Here is a 23,031-nt window from a genome sequence, read left to right on the forward strand (position 1 = left end):
GTGTGGTGTGTATATATATATATATATGTGTGTGTGTGTATATATGTATGTATTTATGTTTATATATATATATATATATATATATATATATATATATATATAATTGTATATGTATGTATTTGTTTGTATACATATGTGTATATATATATATATATATATATATATATATATATATGTGTGTGTGTGTGAAGTGTTTGATCATGGATCTGTGTAGTCAGGATTGGCTCCACAGGGATGGGCAAGGGTGGTTAAACAAAGCCAACACACAGCTTTACATTAAATGACGTAAACTTTCAACTGTCCAGTTCTTGTACAACACCATGAAGCAACGGCTGCTACTGGTGCTGCTGCTACTACTACGACTACCACTTGATATCAGTACATTAACAGGTTCCTACTTCACTTCTGTTGGCAACATTCAACTATGTATTTTAACAGTAAACTCTCTTAATTATTTACAAATATGTTGATCAAATGGTACTATGATTTCTGACAAATATTTCATTATATTTTAATTTATATTACACTAAGCACTTGGGATTTTGTAATCTGTGTGTGTTTGTGTATATAATCATTATCATCTTTTAACATTTGCTTTTCTAAGCTTGTATAGTTCAGATGGGATTTGTTGAAGCACATTTCCTATGGTAGGATGCTGTTCTTTTTACCAAACCTCATCTTCTCCCAAACAAGATATTTTCCCCATAGCGAGACATGGAAGATCAGAAATGAGCAACTTTGCTTGGTTGTTACTCATTGATGATTATACTCATAAATGCTGGGCAAGCGTCTTCTGCTATAGCCCCGGGCCGACCAATGCCTTGTGAGTGGATTTGGTAGACGGAAACTGAAAGAAGCCTGTCGTATATATGTATATATATATATATATATGCGTGTGTGTGTTTGTGTGTCTGTGTTTGTCCCCCTAGCATTGCTTGACAACCGATGCTAGTGTGTTTACGTCCCCGTCACTTAGCGGTTTGGCAAAAGAGACCGATAGAATAAGTGCTGGGCTTACAAAGAATAAGTCCCGGGGTCGATTTGCTCGACTAAAGGCGGTGCTCCAGCATGGCCGCAGTCAAATGACTGAAACAAGTAAAAGAGTAAAAGAGTATCAAGTCTAGACAAAGGTACATGCAAATGTGCGTGTGCACATGAGCACACACACACACAAAGACATACACCTATATATATATTGCCACAAGGGGCTAAACATAGAGGGGACAAACAAGGACAGACAAAGGGATTAAGTCGATTACATCGACCCCAGTGCATAACTGGTACTTTATCGACCCACAAAGGATGAAAGGCAAAGTCAATGTCTGTGGAATTTGAACTCAGACAAAATACCACTAAGCATTTCGCCCAGCCTGCTAACATTTCTGCCAGCTCGCCACCTTTTAATGTATATATATACAAATACATACATACATACGTCTGTCTATCTATCTATCTATATATGTGTGTGTGTGTGTGGTTTACATCTCCCATGATTAAGATGTTGGATTTTAAGAATGTGATATGATCTGAACACTAATCTAGTCCATATTTGTTCTATGCCTTTTGACATACTTTTACCCATTATATGTGTGTGTGTGTGTATATATATATATATATATATAATATATATACTCTCTTTTACTTGTTTCAGTCATGTGACTGTGGCCATGCTGGAGCACCACCTTTAGTCGAGCAAATCGACCCCAGGACTTATTCTTTGTAAGCCTAGTACTTATTCTATCGGTCTCTTTTACTGAACCACTAAGTTACGGGGACGTAAACACACTAGCATCAGTTGTCAAGCGATGTTGGGGGGACAGACACACAAGCACACACAAACGTACATATACATATATATGATGGGCTTCTTTTCACTTTCCGTCTACCAAATCAACTCAGAAGGCTTTGGTCAACCTGAGGCTATAGTAGAAGATACTTGCTCAAGTAGAAGATACATGCAGTGGGACTGAACCCGGAACCATGTGGTTGGTAAGCAAGCTACTTACCACACAGCCACTCCTATGGTTTCTGTGGTTGGATCCCCTTCCTAATACCAACAACTTCACAAAGTATGCCAGGTGGATATATGTGTGTCTATGCTTGTTTACATCTGTGGCTGCTTGTATGGAAGTTAGAGTGGGCGGTGTTATTATCATCAGATGTTTGTTATCAGCAGATCATCCGGCCAATTGTGCCAGCAAAGCTGTGTGGGCTAAGATCGTGGCTGTTGCCAGCCTCGCCTGGCACCTGTGCCGGTAGCATGTGAAAAGCACCCACTACACTCATGGAGTGGTTGGCGTTAGGAAGAGCATCCAGCTGTAGAAACACTGCCAGATCAGACTGGAGCCTGGTGCAGCCTTCTGGCTTCCCAGACCCCGGTCAAACCATCCAATCCATGCTAGCATGAAAAACAGACGTTAAACGACGATGATGATGATGAGATTATACATATATATATATATATATATATATATATATATATATATATATACATATACATATATAGGGCCTTCTTTCAGCTTCCAGCAGCTATGTCTGCTCTCACAAGGCTTTCAGTAGCCCAGGGCTATAGTAGAAGACTCTAGCCCAAGGTACCATGTGGTTGGAAAGTGAACATCTTAGCAATAAGCCACTTCTGTGCTTATGCGTTGTGTGCATGTATTTTGTGTGTATGTGTGAGGATATGTATATGCATGTGAATATCTTTGCTTATATGTGCATATATATATATATATATATATGACTGCGTGTGTACCGCTGGCAATTTTTTTCCTCTGTCTTCCCTTCTCTGGATCTTTCCTTCTCCTATGTTTCCGACGAAGAGCACCACTCAAAACGTTAAACCCTCCTTCTTTCCTTCTTCCTGAGCGTCCAATAATACTATATTTGTTCCATGTCCTCGCGTTGTGTTTTTTTGTGCTTTCATGTTTGGCTTAACTATATATATATATATATATATATATATATAATATATATATATATAGAGGAGTGGCTGTGTGGTAAGTAGCTTGCTAACCAACCACATGGTACCGGGTTCAGTCCCACTGCGTGGCATCTTGGCAAGTGTCTCTGCTATAGCCCCGGGCCGACCAATGCCTTGTGAGTGGATTTGGTAGACAGAAACTGAAGAAGCCTGTCGTATATATGTATATATGTGTGTGTGTGTTTGTCCACCTAGCATTGCTTGACAACCGATGCTGGTGTGTTTACGTCCCCGTCACTTAGCGGTTCGGTAAAAGAGACCGATAGAATAAGTACTGGGCTTACAAAGAATAAGTCCTGGGGTCGATTTGCTCGACTAAAGGCGGTGATCCAGCATGGCCGCAGTCAAATGACTGAAACAAGTAAAAGAGTAAAAGAGAGTAAAGAGTATATATATATATATATATATATATATATATATATACATGTTGGTGATGTGTGTCTGTGTGTGTGAATGTGTGTACATATGTGAGAATGTATGTATGTATATATATATATATATATATATATATATATTTCTGTAGACTTGTGTGTGTGTGAACCTGCCATTAACTGTCTCATCCAACCCAGTCAGTTAGCAAAAAAAACATAAACAAGCAAACAAACACGAACAGCATAAATAAAAACACTGTAAAGACCCGTTACAGATGCTGTGGAGTGTAGAGGTGAAAGGAGGGGAGATAATTACTGAGAGATAGAAGAGAGTAGGTGGTGTGGGGGTGGATGAGTGGGATAATTAATGAGAGATATATAGAGGAACGGAGTAGAAGAAGAGCTTAGCATTTTCTGGCAGCAAAACTAATGAATTAAGTCTTTCATAAGTTCATTTGTTTTGCACAATCATATGGCTGTTTAAACTTAAGATTTGCTACAAGAGGTTTTTAGCTCTGAATTCTTGACTTTCTACTTTGCCCTCATTTCAGCCGACCGTCGTTCTGAGGTCATGGCAAAATGCCAGTGAAAACCCCCCCCCCCCGGGACAGATACACGAGTAGGCATAGCTGTGTGGTGGTTAAGCAGTGGTATGGTAAGCAGGTCAGTTTGTAACTGAGGGGTTCTGAGTTCAAGGCCATTTACGTGGCTTCTTTGGGCTTGTGTTTCCCATAAGCTTAGGCTGAACAATGACTTGTGCCTTGTGAGTGAAATTCTTTTAGACAGAAACCATACTGAATTCCTTCTTACAAGTATCTATCTGTCTGACTGTCTGTCATCTAGCCATCTACCTATCTATCTGTCTGTGTATATATATATATATATATATACAGATAAAGGGTGAAATATGATTAATTTAATAAAATCAACAAATTTCACCAAGTAGTTTTTCGGTATGGAAAAGGACCATATTCGGTAAGAGTTAATATAATTACAACAATGAGAGTCTTTGCAACAAGTTGCTAGACCACATACCGAAAGTATTAGAAATAGCAGCCAGATGACTGCCATTTCCTTTTACTACAAAAATATGTCTCCACAGACAACAGTATTTGTAACTCATTTTTGCCACATAATGTGTTACAAATACTGTTGTCTGTGGAGACATATTATTTTGTAGTAAAAGGAAATGGCAGTCATCTGGCTGCTATTTCTAATACTTTCGGTATGTGGTCTAGCAACTTGTTGCAAAGACCCTCATTGTTATAATTATATATATATTATATATATATATAATATATATTATATATATATATATAATATAGGGTGTTCTAAAAGTCTCTCCGCAGTATTTTATTGCAAAATATTTATAGGATGGAGTAAAGACTACAAAAGAATGTATTAGACTTTACAAGACTTTAAAAAACTTTATAAGAGCTGTTGAAAGTGTCGTCCTTCATTTTCAATACATAAGTTGACTCTTCTACACATGTTTTGAAATACATCTTGGAGAGTTGGAAAAAAAATTCACCGCGGAGAGACTTTTTGAAAACACCCTGTGTGTATGTGTGTGTACATATATATATATATAATATGATTAAAGAAGAAGAATGGAGAGCTTGTAAGGATATAAAATTAATTTAACATAGGCGCAGGAGTGGCTGTGTGGTAACTAGCTTGCTTACCAACCACATGGTTCTGGGTTCAGTCCTACTGTGTGGCACCTTGGGAAAGTGTCTTTGACTATAGCCTCGGGCTAACCAAAGCCTTGTGAGTGGATTTGGTAGACGGAAACTGAAAGAAGCCCATTGTATATATGTATATATATATATATATATATATAAGCAATATAGGATGTAACAAGCGGATTATAAGTGGATAAAACAGTGTATTTGGCTTTAGAATAACCCTCTTTAGCCCTTATTATATATATATATATATATATATATGTATGTGTGTGTATATGTTTGTGTGTCTGTGTTTGTTCCCCCAACATCGCTTGACAACCGATAGTGGTGTGTTTATGTCCCTGTAACTTAGTGGTTCAGCATAAGAGACTGATAGAATAAGTACTAGGCTTACAAAGAATAAGTCCTGGGGGTCGATTTTCTCGACTAAAGGCGGTGCTCCAGCATGGCTGCAGTCAAATGACTGAAACAAGTAAAAGAGTATACTACCAAAAATAAAGTCAAAAAAGCCTACACACATTTCACTTCAATCCAATATATAATTGCAGATTCAAAGGCTGGAATAAATCCAATGATAATAATAAAATAGCATTTTGAATAATATTGGGTAGAATCTCATCAGGGCTTGAGTAGAAAGAGTTATATGTTTATAGATTGGGTTTTATCAATAGACTCTATTGATAAAACCAAAAATTATATTATTATTTAGATATTCTATATAAAAAATAATGGGCAGAAATATTTTTAGATTAGTATTATTAAAAGTGCATAGGACTATTTTATGACCATTATACTAGTTTTTATTTATTTGAATTTTTTATTTTTATTATATTTTGAAATTATTGATGTTCACGCTTACAGACATATTTAATTCAGTCTACTCTAGAAATTAACAATCCTTACATGAAATATGGTCTAACTTTGTCAAATATTTCCCTGATGAGATTCATACCCATAAGTATGAATTTTATATAAATGCATTATTGGGTATGAATCGAAACAATTCGTAGGAATAATATTTGTATTTCTATTCATATTATATTATAATTGTAATATAATATTATGTTAATAAATTACATTTAAAATATGTCAATTTTAAATCTCCATTTCCTGAAGCACGACCTTCAAACATTAGGCCTCACCGAGGCAATGATTAGTGACCGAGACTTTTGGAAATATGCTGTGTGTGAGAAGACTCGGCAAGCCAAGTGAGACCATAACCTTGTGGCTTATGCCAGAGGTGTAACCAACCCACTTATGCGTACCTCTCCTTCGTTGGGCACTAAACTCTGCTTGCGAAGACCTGTTGAGGCAAGTGAAATTGAAATCAAATTTGATGACTGGCTTCCATGCTAGTGGAGCGCTAAGAGCATCATCCAAGCGTGATCGTTGCCAGAGCAGCTAACTGGCTTCCATGCCGGTGGCATGTAGAAGGCACCATTCGAGCATGATCGTAACAGCATCGCCTTACTGGCACGTGAAAAAACATTCGAGTGAGGTCTTTGCCAGTGCCGCTGGACTGGCTCCTGTGCAGGTGGCACGTAAAAAACACCATTTGAGCATGGCCGTTGCCAGTACCGCCTGACTGGCCCTCGTGCCAGTGGCACGTAAAAGCACTAACTACACTCTCGGAGTGGTTGGCGTTAGGAAGGGCATCCAGCTGTAGAAACTCTGCCAGATCAGATTGGAGCCTGGTTCAGCCATCTGGTTCACCAGTCCTCAGTCAAATCGTCCAACCCATGCTAGCATGGAAAGCAAACATTAAAGGATAATGATGATAATGTTTGTATATATATATATATATATATTATTCTTGTTTCAGTCATCAGACTGTGGCTATGCTAGAAGGATTTTAGTCAAATGAATTGACACTAGTATTTACTTATTTTAAGTCTGGTACTTGCTCTATCAATTTCTTTCACCAAACTGTGTGTTTACGGGGAAGTAAACACACCAACACTCATCAAGCGGTGGTGGAGAGATAAACGCAGAAGTGAAAACCATGTGGTTGGGGAGCAAATTTACTAGCACATAACCACATCTATGCACACACACACAGACATCCACACACACACACACACACACACACAACACAAAACATAAAAAAGGAGGATTATACGTTTTTAAAACAGCTTCCATGCATTTTGGCTACTTTGTATTGCATAAATCATGGAATTATGTAATACCAATGTATCCAAAATCTGTGTAGCTGATTAAGAATTTATAATTCTTCATTCATTTGTGTTCTTGCACTGTACTCTGTAACTTTATACTGAATTTATATTGGAATTTACAAATTGGATATGTAACAGATTGACTACATGGATTGCAATAACTTTCACTGGTCAATTTGGTTAGCCAAGTTAGACTCATACGGAGTCCTTAAAGAGTATTCGACTAGATTTTTAGTTCCTATTTCTTTTGTATTCATGCATCAATACACACATGCATACATATGATAGATCGTTAGCTCCTACACGCATTTTTTTCTCTCCTGTTTCTCGCCTTGTTTATTTCTGTGTATCTTCTGTCGAAGCATAGGCTCGAAACGTAAAAGACTTGTTCTATTTCTATTCCTGAGCGCTATAACTAATACATTTGTTTATTTGTACTCCACCTGCCTTTGTCTTTTCTTTATTTTTGTAAACTTTCTCATTATATATATATATATATATATATATATATGTATAATATATATATATATATATTTTGTTTCAGTCATCAGACTGTGGCTATGCTAGAAGGATTTTAGTCAAATGAATTGACACTAGTATTACTTATTTTAAGTCTGGTACTTGCTCTATCAATTTCTTTCACCAAACTGTGTGTTTACGGGGAAGTAAACCACACAACACTCATCAAGCGGTGGTGGAGAGATAAACGCAGAAGTGAAAACCATGTGGTTGGGGAGCAAATTTACTAGCACATAACCACATCTATGCACACACACACAGACATACACACACACAAACACACACATAAAAAATAAAAAGGAGGATTATACGTTTTTAAACAGCTTCCATGCATTTTGGCTACATTTGTATTGCATAAATCATGGAATTATGTAATACCAATGTATCCAAAATCTGTGTAAGCTGATTAAGAATTTATAATTCTTCATTCATTTGTGTTCTTGCACTGTACTCTGTAACTTTATACTGAATTTATATTGGAATTTACAAATTGGATATGTAACAGATTGACTACATGGATTGCAATAACTTTCACTGGTCAATTTGGTTAGCCAAGTTAGACTCATACGGAGTCCTTAAAGAGTATTCGACTAGATTTTTAGTTCCTATTTCTTTTGTATTCATGCATCAATACACACATGCATACATATGATAGATCGTTAGCTCCTACACGCATTTTTTTCTCTCCTTGTTTCTCGCCTTGTTTATTTCTGTGTATCTTTCTGTCGAAGAGCATAGGCTCGAAACGTAAAAGACTTGTTCTATTTCTATTCCTGAGCGCTATACTAATACATTTGTTTATTTGTACTCCACCTGCCTTTGTCTTTTCTTTATTTTTGTAAACTTTCTCATTATATATATATATATATGTATGTATGTATGTATGTATGTATGTATGTATGCATATAGGTGTTAGGATAAACATTTATTAATACCAAAGAAGTACAAACTCTAATCTCTTTCAGTGCAATTATTGCAGTGCTCCAGCTACTTTTTGAAGATACCTGCAAGTCCTTCAAAGTTAAGGCATTCAGGACTCTTATTACAGCCTCCTTCATCTTCAAAACAACTGCCCCTGAGGTTCTCCTTCAGCTTGCGGAACAACCAATAGTCACAGGGAATAAGGTCTGGACTGTAGGGAGGCTAAGGAGCAGTTTTGATGCCCATGTCTGTTAAGTAGTGAAATCATTGTCATGGCTGATGTCAGTACTGCCTGACTGGCACCCATGCTGGTGGCATGTAAAAAGCAGCATTTGAGCATGGTCAATGCCAGTCCCACCAGATTGGCTCCCATGCCAGTGGCACATAAAATGTACCATACAAACGTGGTCAGTGCCAGTACTGCCTGACTGGCCCTCATGCTGGTAAAAAGCACCCATTACACTCTCGGAGTAGTTGGTGTTAGGAAGGGCATCCAGTTACAGAAACCTTGCCAGATCAGATTGGAGCCTGGTGCTGCCTTCTGGCTCACCAGTCAAACCGTCCAACCCAGCATGGAAAGCAGACATTAAACGATGATGATGATGATGGTATATATATATATATATATATATATATATTGTGTGTGTGTGTGTGTGTGTGTGTGTGTGTGTGTGTTCTTCATTTGGGTCAGTCCAGTGGCCTGATACTTTGGGTGTTTCCACAGCAAGTAACTACTTCTTCAGACAAGTCTCTGCTGTCATATGTGAGTTGTTATTTTAACCTTGTTTGAATGTAATCTTTACCCATGCTGACTCTGCTCTTGTAGTGATGAAGCCTATCTTTTCACAAGTTTGAACTTGTCTCTATGAAGAAGCAGCTGCACACAGGGTTAGGGTTACAGGGCCCTGGACTGGCCCACATGTACTAATACATTCTACATTTGTATTGAGTACTTCTCTAGATCATTACTTGTTAATATACATAATTTGCATGTGTGTGTGTGCACCTTTCACTATGGATGCAGCATGGTTGAATGGTTAAGAAGTTCCCTTTGAAATCATGAGATCTAAGGTTCAGTCCTGCAGAGCGTGTTGAACAAGTGCCCTTTATTCTAGCCTTCAGTTGACCCAACCCCTTTGAGTGAAAGTAAATAGGCGCAGGAGTGGCTGTGTGGTAAGTAGCTTGCTTACCAACCACATGGTTCCAGGTTCAGTCCCACTGCATGGCACTTTGGGCAAGTGTCTTCTACTATAGCCTCGGGCCAACCAAAGCCTTGTGAGTGGATTTGGTAGACGGAAACTGAAGGAAGCCTGTCGTGTATATGATATATATATATGTGTGTGTGTGTGTGTGTGTGTGTTTGTCCCCCCAAAATCGCTTGACAACCGATGCTGGTGTGTTCATGTCCCCCGTAACTTAGCGGTTCGGCAAAAGAGACCGATAGATTAAGTACTAGGCTTACAAAGAATAAGTTCTGGGGTCGATTTGCTCGACTAAAGGCGGTGCTCCAGCATGGCTGCAGTCAAATGACTGAAACAAGTAAAAGAAAGAAAAGAAAAGAAAGATGGAAAATGTGTGAAGGCCAGTTAATGGCTTTTTCCTCAGATTCAAATGTCCAGCCTTGTCGTTGACTGACTTGCTAATTCTGCCCACATTAAGAGTACATGTGTTTGTGGAATACTCAGCCAGATCACATGCTAATTCATCAAGATGGATCAGTTGTTGGAATTCCTGAATACTCACCATTGAAACCACAAGGTCCAGCCCTTCTGATGTGACCAGGATTTTTTGGAATAGGATTCAATGAAAAAAATCACCTTGAATTTTTTTTAGTTGTGCAAGTCCATCTGATGATGTGCCATGTCCCATGTAGCCTGCTTCTTGATAAAGTTTGCCAATGCCTGTTATAGAGATTGTCATGTCTACTTCATGAAGACCCACACAGTAGGGTCTCTCTCTCTCTCTCTCTCCCCCATTCTATCCAGAAACTTTGAACATAACATAAACATACATAAAAGAAAATGTACGTAAATACATTAAGATGTTTAATGATACCCTACTGTTACTGCCACCTAGCAGACTGCTCAGATCAAATAAGGGTTTTTTTTCATAAATGACCTATACTACTTAACCTTTCTACATTTCCTCTTCAGATTTTTTTAAACCTTAATACCATTTGAATTTCATATTCGGTGCCCCAGCCTCCTTTTCCTGCCCCCCCCCCCCTTTGTTTTTCTTTTCTCTTTGCCTTAGGAGCTGAATCTATCTTCCAGCTGTTTTGATTTTCTCCTTTTGCCTTTCTTCTTTCATTCTTCCTCCTTCATTCTTCCTCTTTCATTCTTCTTCTTCTTCGTCCTCTTTCTTCTTCTTCTTCTTCTTCTTCTTCTTCCTCTCTTCTTCTTCTTCTTCTTCTTCTCTTCTTCTTCTTCTTTCTTCTTCTTCTTCTTCCTCTTTCTTCTTCTTCTTCTTCTTCTTCTTCTTCTTCTTCTTCTTCACAAGGCTACATGATAATGCATAATTAACTTGAAACAATGCAGTCAAATAAGCATTACAGTTGGTGGATTAATCTGAATACTAAAGGATTAAAATACCGGGGTCAATTTGTTTGACTAAACCCTTTAAGGTGGTGTCCCAGCATGGCCACAGTCCAGTCACTGAAGCAAGTAAAAAGATAGAAAAATATATATATATATATATATATATATATTCTATCTTTTTACTTGCTTCAGTGACTGGACTGTGGCCATGCTGGGACATGTGTGTGTGTCTTTGTGTGTCGGTGTTTGTCCCCCACAACATCGCTTGACAACCAATGCTGGTGTGTTTACATCCCTGTGTTTTTAGCGGTTCGGCAAAAGAGACCGATAGAATAAGTCCTGGGGTCGATTTGCTCGACTAAAGGCGGTGCTCCAGCATGGCCACAGTCAAATGACTGAAACAAGTAAAAGAGTAAAGAGTATGTAGATGATTGGTTGAAAGGTGAAATTCACTGCAAACATTATGTCGTATTATTGAAGAGGAAATTTCATGCTTCGTGCGTCTTGTACCTATGTAAAAAGTAATGTAATTGTAACTTTTCTCTCTCTCTCTCTTCTTTAGCATTGTCTGTCCGATTCCTTACCAGAAGGTTTATTGGAGAATATGATCAGTCATCAGGTAAGTCCCTTATTTTTTGTTTTGTTTTTGTTATAAACAAAAGACCTCCTTAAGTGTCCTGTTTTTCTCTGTCCCCTCATTCCTTCTGAGCCTGTTATACAAGAGAAGTGACATACTCTACCATGTAATAACAGGGAATACACATTTCTAAAAAAAAAAATGAATCTTTTTGGTTTGAACAGCAGTTTTTCTAGCGGTGTCATATGAAATTGTCACCCATAATTATAACCCTAGTATCAATCTACTGCATTTCAATCTGTTTTAGGGTTAGGGGTGGGGGGAAGGGTATCTTTTTTTCTTCACAAATGTAAATAAACCCAATCTGTTTCTTAAACGAGGGACATATTCATACGGCACAGAATGTTTTTTTACCTCAATAAGACGTCATTGATTGGTTGAAATTGCAGAAATTGAAGAAAAAAGACAACAAATATCTTACAAACTATAGAATTTTCTCAATAAAGCCAAGAGAAACAGATGTTTTATAAACACATCCTACCAGTATACGAAGTTTAAAATTGTTTAGTTACATGGAAATTATTTTAAAAAACTGCCGTTTAAACCGAAAAGATCCCAAAAAACATATACGTAGGTGCAGGTGTAGCTGTGTGGTAAGAAACTTGCTTCCCAACTTGCGGCGAGCTGGCAGAAACGTTAGCACACCGGGTGAAACGCTTAGTGGTATTTCGTCTGTCTTTACGTTCTGAGTTCAAATTCTGCCGTGGTTGACTTCGCCTGTCATCCTTTCAGGGTCGATTAAATAAGTACCAGTTACGCACTGGGGTCGATATAATCGACTTGATCCGTTTGTCCTTGTTTGTCCCCTCTGTGTGTAGTCCCTTGTGGGTAGTAAAGAAATAAGAAACTTGCTTCCCAACCACATAGTTCTGGGTTCAGTCCCACTGCGTGCTACCTTGGGCAAGTGTCTTCTACTATAGCTTCAGGCTGACCAAAGCCTTGTGAGTGGATTTGGTAGAGGGGAACTTAAAGAGCCCTGTCATATGTATGTGTGTTGTCATTGTGTCTGTGTTTGTCCCCCACCATTGCTTGACAACTGGTGATGGTGTGTTTATGTCCCTGTAACTTAGCAGTTCAGCTAAAACAGACTGATAAAATAAGTACCAGGTTTAACAAAAAACAAGTACTGGGGTAAATTCATTCAACTAAAATTTCTTTATATCTATATGTGTGTATGCATGTCCTTGTGTGTGTTTGTCCCCCAACACCACTTGACAACCGGTGCCGGTGTGTTTCTGTCCCCATAACTTAGCGGTTTGGAAAAGGATCAATACAATAAGACCTGGGGTTGAACCATTCAACCAAAGAATTCTCTAAGGCTAAAATAGACTGATTGGATAAGTACCAAGCTTAACCAAAAGTAAGTCCTGGAGTTGTCGAAGGTGCAGGAATGACTGTGTGATAAGAAGATTACTTACTAACCACTTGGTTCCAGGTTCAGTCCCACTGCATGGCACCTTGGGCAACAGTTTTTTGCTTTAACCTTAGGCCGACCAAAGCCTTGAGTGGATTTGGTAAACAGAAACTAAAAGAAGCCTGTCGTATATGTGTGTGTTTTTGTTTGTCTCCCATCAATGCTTGTCGTTTAGTGTTGATGTGTTTATGTCCCCGAAACTTAGCAGTTTGGGAAACAGACTGATAGAATAAGTACCTGGCTTAAAGAAATAAGTACCGGGATCAATTGATTTGGTTAAAATATTCTTCAAGATGGTGCCCCAGCATGGCTGCAGTCTAATGACTGAAACAGACCAGAGACCGAGACCTTTGGAAGTATGCTGTGCATGGGAAGACCCGGCAGGACAAGTGAGACCATAACCCGTGGGCTCTACCTGGGACGTAGCCAGCCCACTTATGCATACCTTTCCTTCTTGTGACACAAACCCTACTTGTGAAGACCTGTTGAGGCAAGTGAAAATCAAAATCAAAATCAAAATCGATCAACATCAATGGAAATTGTAGCTGTGATACCAGTGCTGATGGCACGTAAGAGAACCATCCAAACGTGGCCGTTACCAGCGCCGCCCCGACTGGCCTCCGTGCCGGTGGCACGTAAAAAGCACCATCCAATCATGGCCGTTTGCCAGCCTCGTCTGGCACCTGTGCAGGTGGCATGTAAAAAGCACCCACTACACTCACGGAGTGGTTGGCGTTAGGAAGGGCATCCAGCCGTAGAAACACTGCCAGATCAGACTGGGCCTGGTGCAGCCTTCTGGTTTCCCAGACCCCAGTTGAACCGTCCAACCCATGCTAGCATGGAAAACAGACGTTTAACAATGATGATGATGATGATATATATATTTAGCAAGAGAGACAGAGACTTATGTATACACGCTAGTGGCCAAAATTCTTGATAGTTTCTTAAACAGTTGTTCTTAGTTGGCTTTATGCCACCTTCCTGCTCATAATTATTTTTGTAGTCATCTTCAAATGATATTTTATTGTTCTCTAACCTATGATGCTTCAAAATTGATATTTTGTTTACACTAAAGTAGATAATTGGAAAACTAAGAGCATATAAAACTCTAGTATGTGGGAGTAAATACGTAGATTGTTACTTCATCTTCAATAACCAATCAACATCGAGTAGTGAAGATGTACCACTTTTCATAGCCAATCAGCACTAAGGCATGGTCACACTATATTAGATAGCCAACCAGCATTTGAGACTCAATCACACCATTGTCGATAGCCAGTCATCATATATACACACTCACTATATTTCTGTTAACTGATCAAACATTGGTGGTACATGTATTTGAACTTGGCCTTCCACATTTGTTATGAAGATTCTTTTATGTTAGCAAACAAAAAGGGACTTCATTAGTCTGAAAACTGGGAGAAGATGCATCAAAATCCAGTACAAGGAAGGTTGGTCTACACTTGAAAGGACATGAAACTGTGAGAACTGAAAACTAAAACTAGAGTAAAAAAAAATCCAACAAAACAAGTGAACCAAATAACTGACATGGGTCAATTGGTCGTTAGTAATTACCACCACCTTAAGAAATACATCACAGGTATGGTTGTGTGATTACGAAGCTTGCTTTCCAATCATTTAGTCTTAGGTTCAGTTTCACTGTGTGATGTGTGGCACCTTGTGCAAGTATCTTCTATTATAGTACCAGGCCAGCCAAAGTCTTGTCAGTAGATTTGGTTGACAGAAACTGGAAGAAGCGACGAGCTGGCAGAAACGTTAGAACGCCAGGCGAAATGCTTTGTGCTATTTCGTCTGCCACTGCATTCTGAGTTCAAATTCTGCTGAGGTCAACTTTGCCTTTCATCCTTTCGGGGTTGATAAATAAAGTACCAGTTACGTACTGGGGTCGATGTAATCGACTTAGTCCCTTTGTCTGTCCTTGTTTGTCCCCTCTGTGTTTAGCCCCTTGTGGGCAATAAAGAAATAAGAAACTGAAAGAAGCTGCTCTGTGTATGTGTGTGTTGATGTATGTGTTTGTGTGTGTGTGTGCACATTTGCGTACACCCTTATCTGGGCATCGTGATTCTTATAAACGAGCATTATCAGTATACAAGCAATCTTGTTTGTTCCCATTCTTCAATGAAAAATATGTCTAGCTATGGGGAAGATATTGCTTTACTTGAGAACAGGTAAGGATCGACTCCAGATGGCTACAGAAAATCTGCCTCAACAGATTCCGTCTGACCCATGCAAACATGGAAAAGTGAATATTAAACAAGGATGATGATTATCATCTGTTGGGGGTTAAGTTTGACCCTTTTGTGACCATATTTCTGCTGAAATTCACTGCCTTTGTTTCAATTCATCATCATCATCATTGCCATCTTTTAACGTCTGCCTTCCATGGTGCCATGAGTTGGATGGTTTGACAGAAGGTGGCCAGGCAGAAGACTGCACCAGACTTCTGTGTCTGTTTTGGAACGGTCTTTATGGCTGGATGCCTTTCCTAACATCAACCACCCCACAGAGTGGATTGAGTACTTTTTACATGACACCAGCACAGGAAAGGTCAGCTTTGGCATGGCTTTTACAGCTGGATGCCCTTCCAGATGCCAACCACTAGACAGTGTGGACTGGATGCTTTTTATGTGGCACCAGCAATTGATTTTGAAAATAATGAAAAATTCATTAAAATAAATTTTGTCATTATCAAGATGGTGTTTGGAACATAAATTAACATTGAATTTTGATGGAAGGTTTCAACCGAGATCATTTTAAAGCATGAAGTTTTTAATTATGAAACTAAGGGTGGTTCCAGGTGGGTTGGTATTAAAATAGTGAAGTACACAGAGCAGTCAGGTATACAATCTTTGATTGAGAACTTAAGAGTTAAAAGAAAATTAAACTGATATCTGGATCACATGTTAAGGTTATTGACTAAAGCATTTAATATACTTTGCTGTATATTATGGTTGCATAATGAAATATGGTATCCCTACAAGTAATTCATATGTACATACCACCTATCAGAAACGTGTTTAATATGCAAATTAGTCTAGCCAATAATGTTATACCGCTATATTTAGTGGCTATTTAAGCAATACGTTCATGGATGATTAATGGGTTGGATGGGTGCGATGAAGAAAAGACTCCTGAAATATGCATGTACAAAGGTATAAGAGTAGCTGTGTGGTAAGTAGCCTGCTTACAAACCATGACTAAATTCCGTGCTGCACGGAATTTTGTCAGTGAACAGGTCGCGGTCTCAAAGCCATTAAAATATTTTGGTAAATTAAATTTAAATGTTGAAGTGAATCTAACGGTTTTTGTGTGTGTTAAACACCTTCCACGCTGCAACTTTTAATATACTTTGTATTATATTATGGTTGCATAACAAAATATGGTGTCCCTACAAGTGACTGATATCTAGATGTTTGCCAGAGAAGAAAACATGTTTTATGGTAAGAGAATGACAGGAGTTGACAGCAGAAAGACTCGCAATAAGCTATATCTGGTAAAACAAGTTTCAGTTTGTAGAAGTGTGAGCCACAAGTTGCATGTGTGGGCCCTTGTCAAATGAAAATTTCCCACTTGATAGTATTTATTTCTTTACTGCCCACAAGGGGCTAAACATAGAGGGGACAAACAAGGACAGACAAAGGGATTAAGTCGATTACATTGACCCCAGTGCGAAACTGGTACTTAATTTATCGACCCCGAAAGGATGAAAGGCAAAGTTGACCTCGGCGGAATTTGAACTCGGAACGTAACAACAGATGAAATACTGCTAAGCATTTCGCCCGGTGCGCTAACACTTCTGCCAGCTCACCATTCATTGATAGTATTACAACAATGATGAAACATTGTCGTTTTGTATTGTGGACCGTCTGGCAGAGATGTTGGCCATTTGAAATCCTAAATCATCATCATCATTGTTTAGTGTCCTCTTTCCATGCTGGTATGTGTTGGGCAGTTTGGCATGGAGCTGTCCAGGCTCCAATTGTCTGTTGTGCCATAGTTTCTGCAACTAGATGCCCTTTCTAATGCCAACCACTCTACAGAGTGGGCTGAGTGCTTTTTATGTGCCCTGGAAGTTTAAATCCTAAAAAAGAAAACCACAAGATTATTCCATCTATCCATGCATCTTCTCTGCCCACTGTTCCTGAGGTGGTCATGGGGTTAGAGTCCGCTGACACCTCCCTCCTCCACGGAGGTTCAAAGACGATCAGATATCGTCGTAGTTCCGACCATAAACGATGCCAACTGGCGGTCCGCCAGCGTTCGCTTCAATGACCCAGCGGGGAGCCTGCGCGGGAAACCATAGTCGGTTCTGGGGGGAGTATGGTTGCAAAACAGAAACTTAAAGGAATTGACGGAAGGGCACCACCAGGAGTGGAGCCTGTTGCTTAATTTGACTAAAAAACAGCTGGATTCCCTAGTATGACTGACAGAGACTATCGATATTATCCCACTATCTCATTCTCTGCCTTCTGCCAGTTTGCTTGATTTGAAACCCTCTCGTGATTCTTTCCTGCAATATTCTAACCACGTCTGTAGTACTGGGGCTGTGACCTCTCTATGCAGAAAAGTAATAGCTTGACCTGGAAAAGACACCTTTATCTCTTGAGTTAGGCACTCCGTCAAGTAACACTACTCCGGAGCAATTATTTGGAAGCCAAATTTTTTTTCTTCAAGAGTTAAACTTCCATGTGATTCAGATAAAGCAACTTTTCAGCAAGACATTGCTCCATGACATGCAACAAATTCCCATACGAAAGGTTGAAAGACAACAAAATAAATATTTTACAATGACCTGGAAACAGCCCCAAACTCAACAAGGTAGAAAATTTATGGCCAAGAATCAAAAGACTAGTATCAGTTTCAAGACCAAGCAACAAAATCCAGTTAATTGAAGAAATCATCAATGTTTGGTTTAGAATCATAAATCTTGACTAGTTGAAGTATCTTATCACTTCTAAGCCAAAAAGACTTGATGTAAGTAATCAAAACAAAAAAAGTTATTCTACTAAATACTGTTACAAACTACCATATTGTAAACTAAATAAACTGATTTTGTTTTATATACTCTTTCATATGCCTCTGGTTTCGGTTGATATATGTGTGTTTTAGTGTATTGAAATATCAAAGAACAATATCAATTTTAAACCAGTATAGGTTAGAGAACAATAAAATATCTTTTGAAGATGACTACAAAAATAAATTATGAGCAGAGAAAAGGCATCAAGCCAACAAGCAGTAACAAATATTTAAGAAAGTATCTAGAATTTTGGCCACTAGTGTGTGTGTGTGTGTGCGCGTGCATGTGTGCGTGTGTATGTGTGTGTGTGTACGTGTGTGTGTAAATTCATTTGTTTGTTTGTTTTTACATCTGCTTTTCTATGTTAGCATGAGTTAGATGGATATGCTATTGAGGCATTGTTTTACAACTGGATGCCTTTACCTGGTGCAAAGTGAGCAGACGATTTGTTGGTAGTAGTAGTGACAATACCACCACCACCACCACTCATAGCAAGTGATTCTCATACAATGCAAACATAAGCAAAAACAAAAAATGCACACGTCTGTTTTAGGCACAGATATGGCTGTGTGGTTTAGAAGTTAGCTTCCTACCTATCTGGTCTTGGGTTCAATCCCGCTGCATAGCACCTTGAGCAAGTGTTTTTTTACTATAGCCTAAAGTTGACTGAAACCTTGTGAGTGGATTTGGTAGACAGAAACTGAAGGAAGCCCCTTTGTATGTGTTCTTATGTGTATCCCTATCTTGACATCATCTGATGATTGTAAATGAGTATCACCGTCGTACAAGCAGTGTTGTTGACGTTTTGTGTGTGTGTGTTTCATGATGAAATATTACCTTGCTTGGTAACAGGTGAGGGTTGGTAACAGGAAAGGCATCCAGCCTTAGAAAAATCTGCCTCAACAAATTCCATCTAACCTATGCAGCCATAGAAAAGTGAACATCAAATGATGATGAGATTATATATCTCTATGCATTGTGAAGGCATTTGATTAGTGGTTAAGGTTGTGAGTTCAATTCCTGCCAATGCATTGTGTCCTTAAACAAGTCATTTTATTTCACAGTGCTCCAGTCCATTCAGCTGCCAAAAATGAGCAGTCCCTGTATTTCAAAGGGTCAGCCTTATGTTCTGTGTCATGCTGAATCTCCCTGAGTATTATGTTAAGGGTGCATGTGTCTGTGGAATGCTCAGCCACTTGCACATTAATTTCACAAGCTGGCCATTATATTGATCAGATCAAATGGAGCACTATAGCAAAAGACACTTGCCAGTTATGTATGCATGCATGTATACAAGCAAGCATATAACAGATTTCTGCAGGGCGGCGAGCTGGCAGAATCATTAGCATGCCGGGTGAAATACTTAGCGGTATTTCGTCTGCCATTACTTTCTGAGTTCAAATTCCACCAAGGTCGACTTTGCCTTTCATCCTTTCGGGGTCGATAAATTAAGTACCAGTTATGCACTGGGGTTGATGTAATCGACTTAATCCAATTGTCTGTCCTTGATTGTCCTCTCTGTGTTTAGCCCCTTGTGAGTAGTAAAGAAATAGGTATTTCGTCTGCTGTTACTTTCTGAGTTCAAATTCTGCCGAGGTAGACTTTGCCTTTCATTCTTTTGGGGTCGATTAAATAAGTACCAGTTACGCATTGGGGTCGATCTAATCGACTTAATCCCTTTGTCTGTCCTTGTTTGTTCCTTCTGTGTTTAGCCCCCTGTAGGCAATAAAGAAATATATAACAGACTTCTGCATAATTTCTGTCGACTAAATTTCAATTACAAGGCATTAGTGTCAACTCAAGGCTATGATACAAGATACCTGCCTGAGTTTCTACACAGTGAGACTGACCTTGGAACCACAGGGATGTAAAGAATACTTTTTAACCATGCAACCATACCTATGGCCATATTTAAATCACTCTTGTGAGACTTTCAGTAAAAGAATAAAAGCACCAATACACAAAACTGTGGACCTTTAACATTCAGATTTTTTTTTTGTTAAATGTATATAGGCGCAGGAGTGGCTGTGCGGTAAGTAGCTTGCTTACCAACCACATGGTTCCGGGTTCAGTCCCACTGTGTGGCATCTTGGGCAAGTGTCTTCTGCTATAGCCTCGGACCGACAAAGCCTTGTGAGTGGATTTGGTAGACAGAAACTGAAAGAAGCCTGTCGTATATATGTATATATATATATATATATATATATATATATATATATATATATATATATATATATATATATTTATATGTATATATATATATATATATATATATATATTTATATGTATATATATATATATATATATGTATGTGTGTGTATATGTTTGTCCCCCTAGCATTGCTTGACAACCGATGCTGGTGTATTTACGTCCCCGTCACTTGGCGGTTCGGCAAAAGAGACGGATAGAATAAGTACTGGGCTTACAAAGAATAAGTCCCGGGGTTGATTTGCTCGACTAAAGGTGGTACTCCAGCATGGCCGCAGTCAAATGACTGAAACAAGTAAAAGAGTAATGCTTATTTATTCACAGCGTTTTGAATTAATCATACATTATCTTGTAACTTAAAAACACATGGCTAAGTAGTTAGAGCATTGGGCTCACAATCATGAGGTAGTGAGTTCGATTCCTGGACCAGGCTGTAAGTTGTGTTCTTGGGCAAGGCACTTTATTTTCACATTTATCCAGTTCACTCAGCTGTAGGAATGCGTTGCAACATCACAGGTGCCAAGCTGTATCGGCCTTTGCCTTTCCCTTGGATAACATTGGTGGTATGGAGTAGGGAGACTGGTATGCAGGGACAACTGCTGGTCTTCCATAAACAATCTTGCTCAGATTTGTGCCTCAGATGGAAAATTTCTAGGTGTGATCCTATGGTCGTTCATGACTGAAAGGGGGTTTTTACCCATTTACCTTTTATCTTGTAGTTTCAAGATTTTGATGACCTGTTTATATATTTTTGTAACGGCTTTGTAGGGTTGATGTGAGAGGTTGGATGTGGTCAATTTGAACATAAAACAGGTAGAATATTTGAGTCAGACATGGCCAGATTTAATGCCAAAGGCTTAATAAAAGTAAGTAATAATATATTGCAAATTAAATATAATGAAGACAGGTGTATAAGCAACCTGTTTGTTGCTTTATACACCTGTCTTCATCTTTTGTCTTTCTGTAAATTTCAGCTATAAATATATATATATATGTGTGTGTGTGTGTGTGTATATATATATATATATACACACATACATACATACACAATGGGCTTCTTTCAGTTTCCATCAAGCTAATTTGCTCACATGCCTTTGGTCAACTCAAGGCTATAGCAGAAGACATTTTCCTAAGGTGCCACACAGTGGGACTGAATCCAAAGCCATATGGTTGGGAAGCAAGCTTCTTACCACACAGCCATGCCTCTGCCTCTTTCTTATTTAGACACCACAATATATAATAATTTATTTTAAAAAAATAATTTTGTGGCATATATTTGCCATTTAAATATGGCTAACCCCTAAGGGTGGATGCTACTGTAGTTTGTAGCCCCAGGAGGACACCTCCTCCAGCTGGCTATAGACACACTTTCTGTGCCCTATCAGCATTTGCAAAGGGAAGCCATCCTTCCTGTCTTCAACTTATGATACACACGGACTCGAGTTTCTAGGTATTAACCCGTCATCGGCATGTGACAATCACAGTTGTCGATGAGAAGTAGGTTCCCTTCACAAACACTTATACTTTTTCCAGTATCGATAGACACTGATATCGAAAAAGTGTAAACAAGCAATAATAAATCTCAGAGCGAGTTATAAACAGTAGCTACAACACATTGTGACGTATATTTGCCATTTAAATATGGCTAACGTCACGATGTGTTGTAGCTACTATTTATAACTCGCTCTGAGATATATTATTGTTAATAATAATTTTTTTTTTCCTAGTAATTAACACTTTGTTAGGTTATTATTAATGTTATAAATTGATGAAAATTGCTGACGTGTGTATGTGTCCATGAAAGTTGTGTGTGGATGAAGTCGATTGTAGAGGCTGGTGATTTATTTATTTTCTATGACACAATTAATATTAATTTATTATTAACTAGCATGGGAGGCTCAAAAGAGTTGCTTCACCTGTTAGAAATATTATACTAATTGATGAAAGAAATTCTTTCTCCCTTGTTGGAATTGTAATAACCTAACACAAGGTGAACTTTACAAGCTGTCTGCCTTTTAATGTTTACTTAACCTTTTAGCATTTAAACTGGCTAAATCCAGCCAAAATATTCCATTTGTTTTATGTTCAAACTAACCAGATCTGGCATCTTACACTAAACCTACAGTATCATTCTAAAAATTAACAGTTACCCCATCAAAGTCTCTAAGCTTTGAAATAATGCATGATTAACTCTAAACAATTCTCTTTTTTTTCTCTACTTTTTTACTTCAGTCATTTGACTGTGGCCATGCTGGAGCACCGCCTTTAGTCGAGCAAATCGACCCTAGTACTTATTCTATCGGTCTCTTTTGCCGAACCGCTAAGTTACGGGGACATAAACACACCAGCATCGGTTGTCAAGCGATGTTGGGGGGGACAAGCACAGACACACACAAACATATACACACACACATACATATCATCATCATCATCATCATCATCATCATTTAACGTCCGCTTTCCGCGCTAGCACGGGTTGGACGGTTCGACCGGGTCTGGGAAGCCAGGGGCCGCTCCAGGCTCCAGTCTGAATCTGGC

The 23,031-nt window shown here is 38.7% G+C and overlaps 1 protein-coding gene across 1 annotated transcript in view; it reads left to right on the forward strand.

Moving 5' to 3' along the window:
* The window catches only part of LOC115223959 (ras-related and estrogen-regulated growth inhibitor), a 74,768-nt gene that overhangs the window by 35,915 nt on the left and 15,822 nt on the right, over positions 1-23,031 (forward strand). Inside the window, exon 2 of the mRNA XM_029794711.2 lies at positions 11,756-11,812. Coding sequence (XP_029650571.1) covers positions 11,756-11,812 — 57 coding nt within the window. The remainder of the gene's footprint in view (positions 1-11,755; positions 11,813-23,031) is intronic.

This window comes from Octopus sinensis, linkage group LG24 (genome assembly GCF_006345805.1).
Source record: "Octopus sinensis linkage group LG24, ASM634580v1, whole genome shotgun sequence".
Classification (NCBI taxonomy): domain Eukaryota; kingdom Metazoa; phylum Mollusca; class Cephalopoda; order Octopoda; family Octopodidae; genus Octopus; species Octopus sinensis.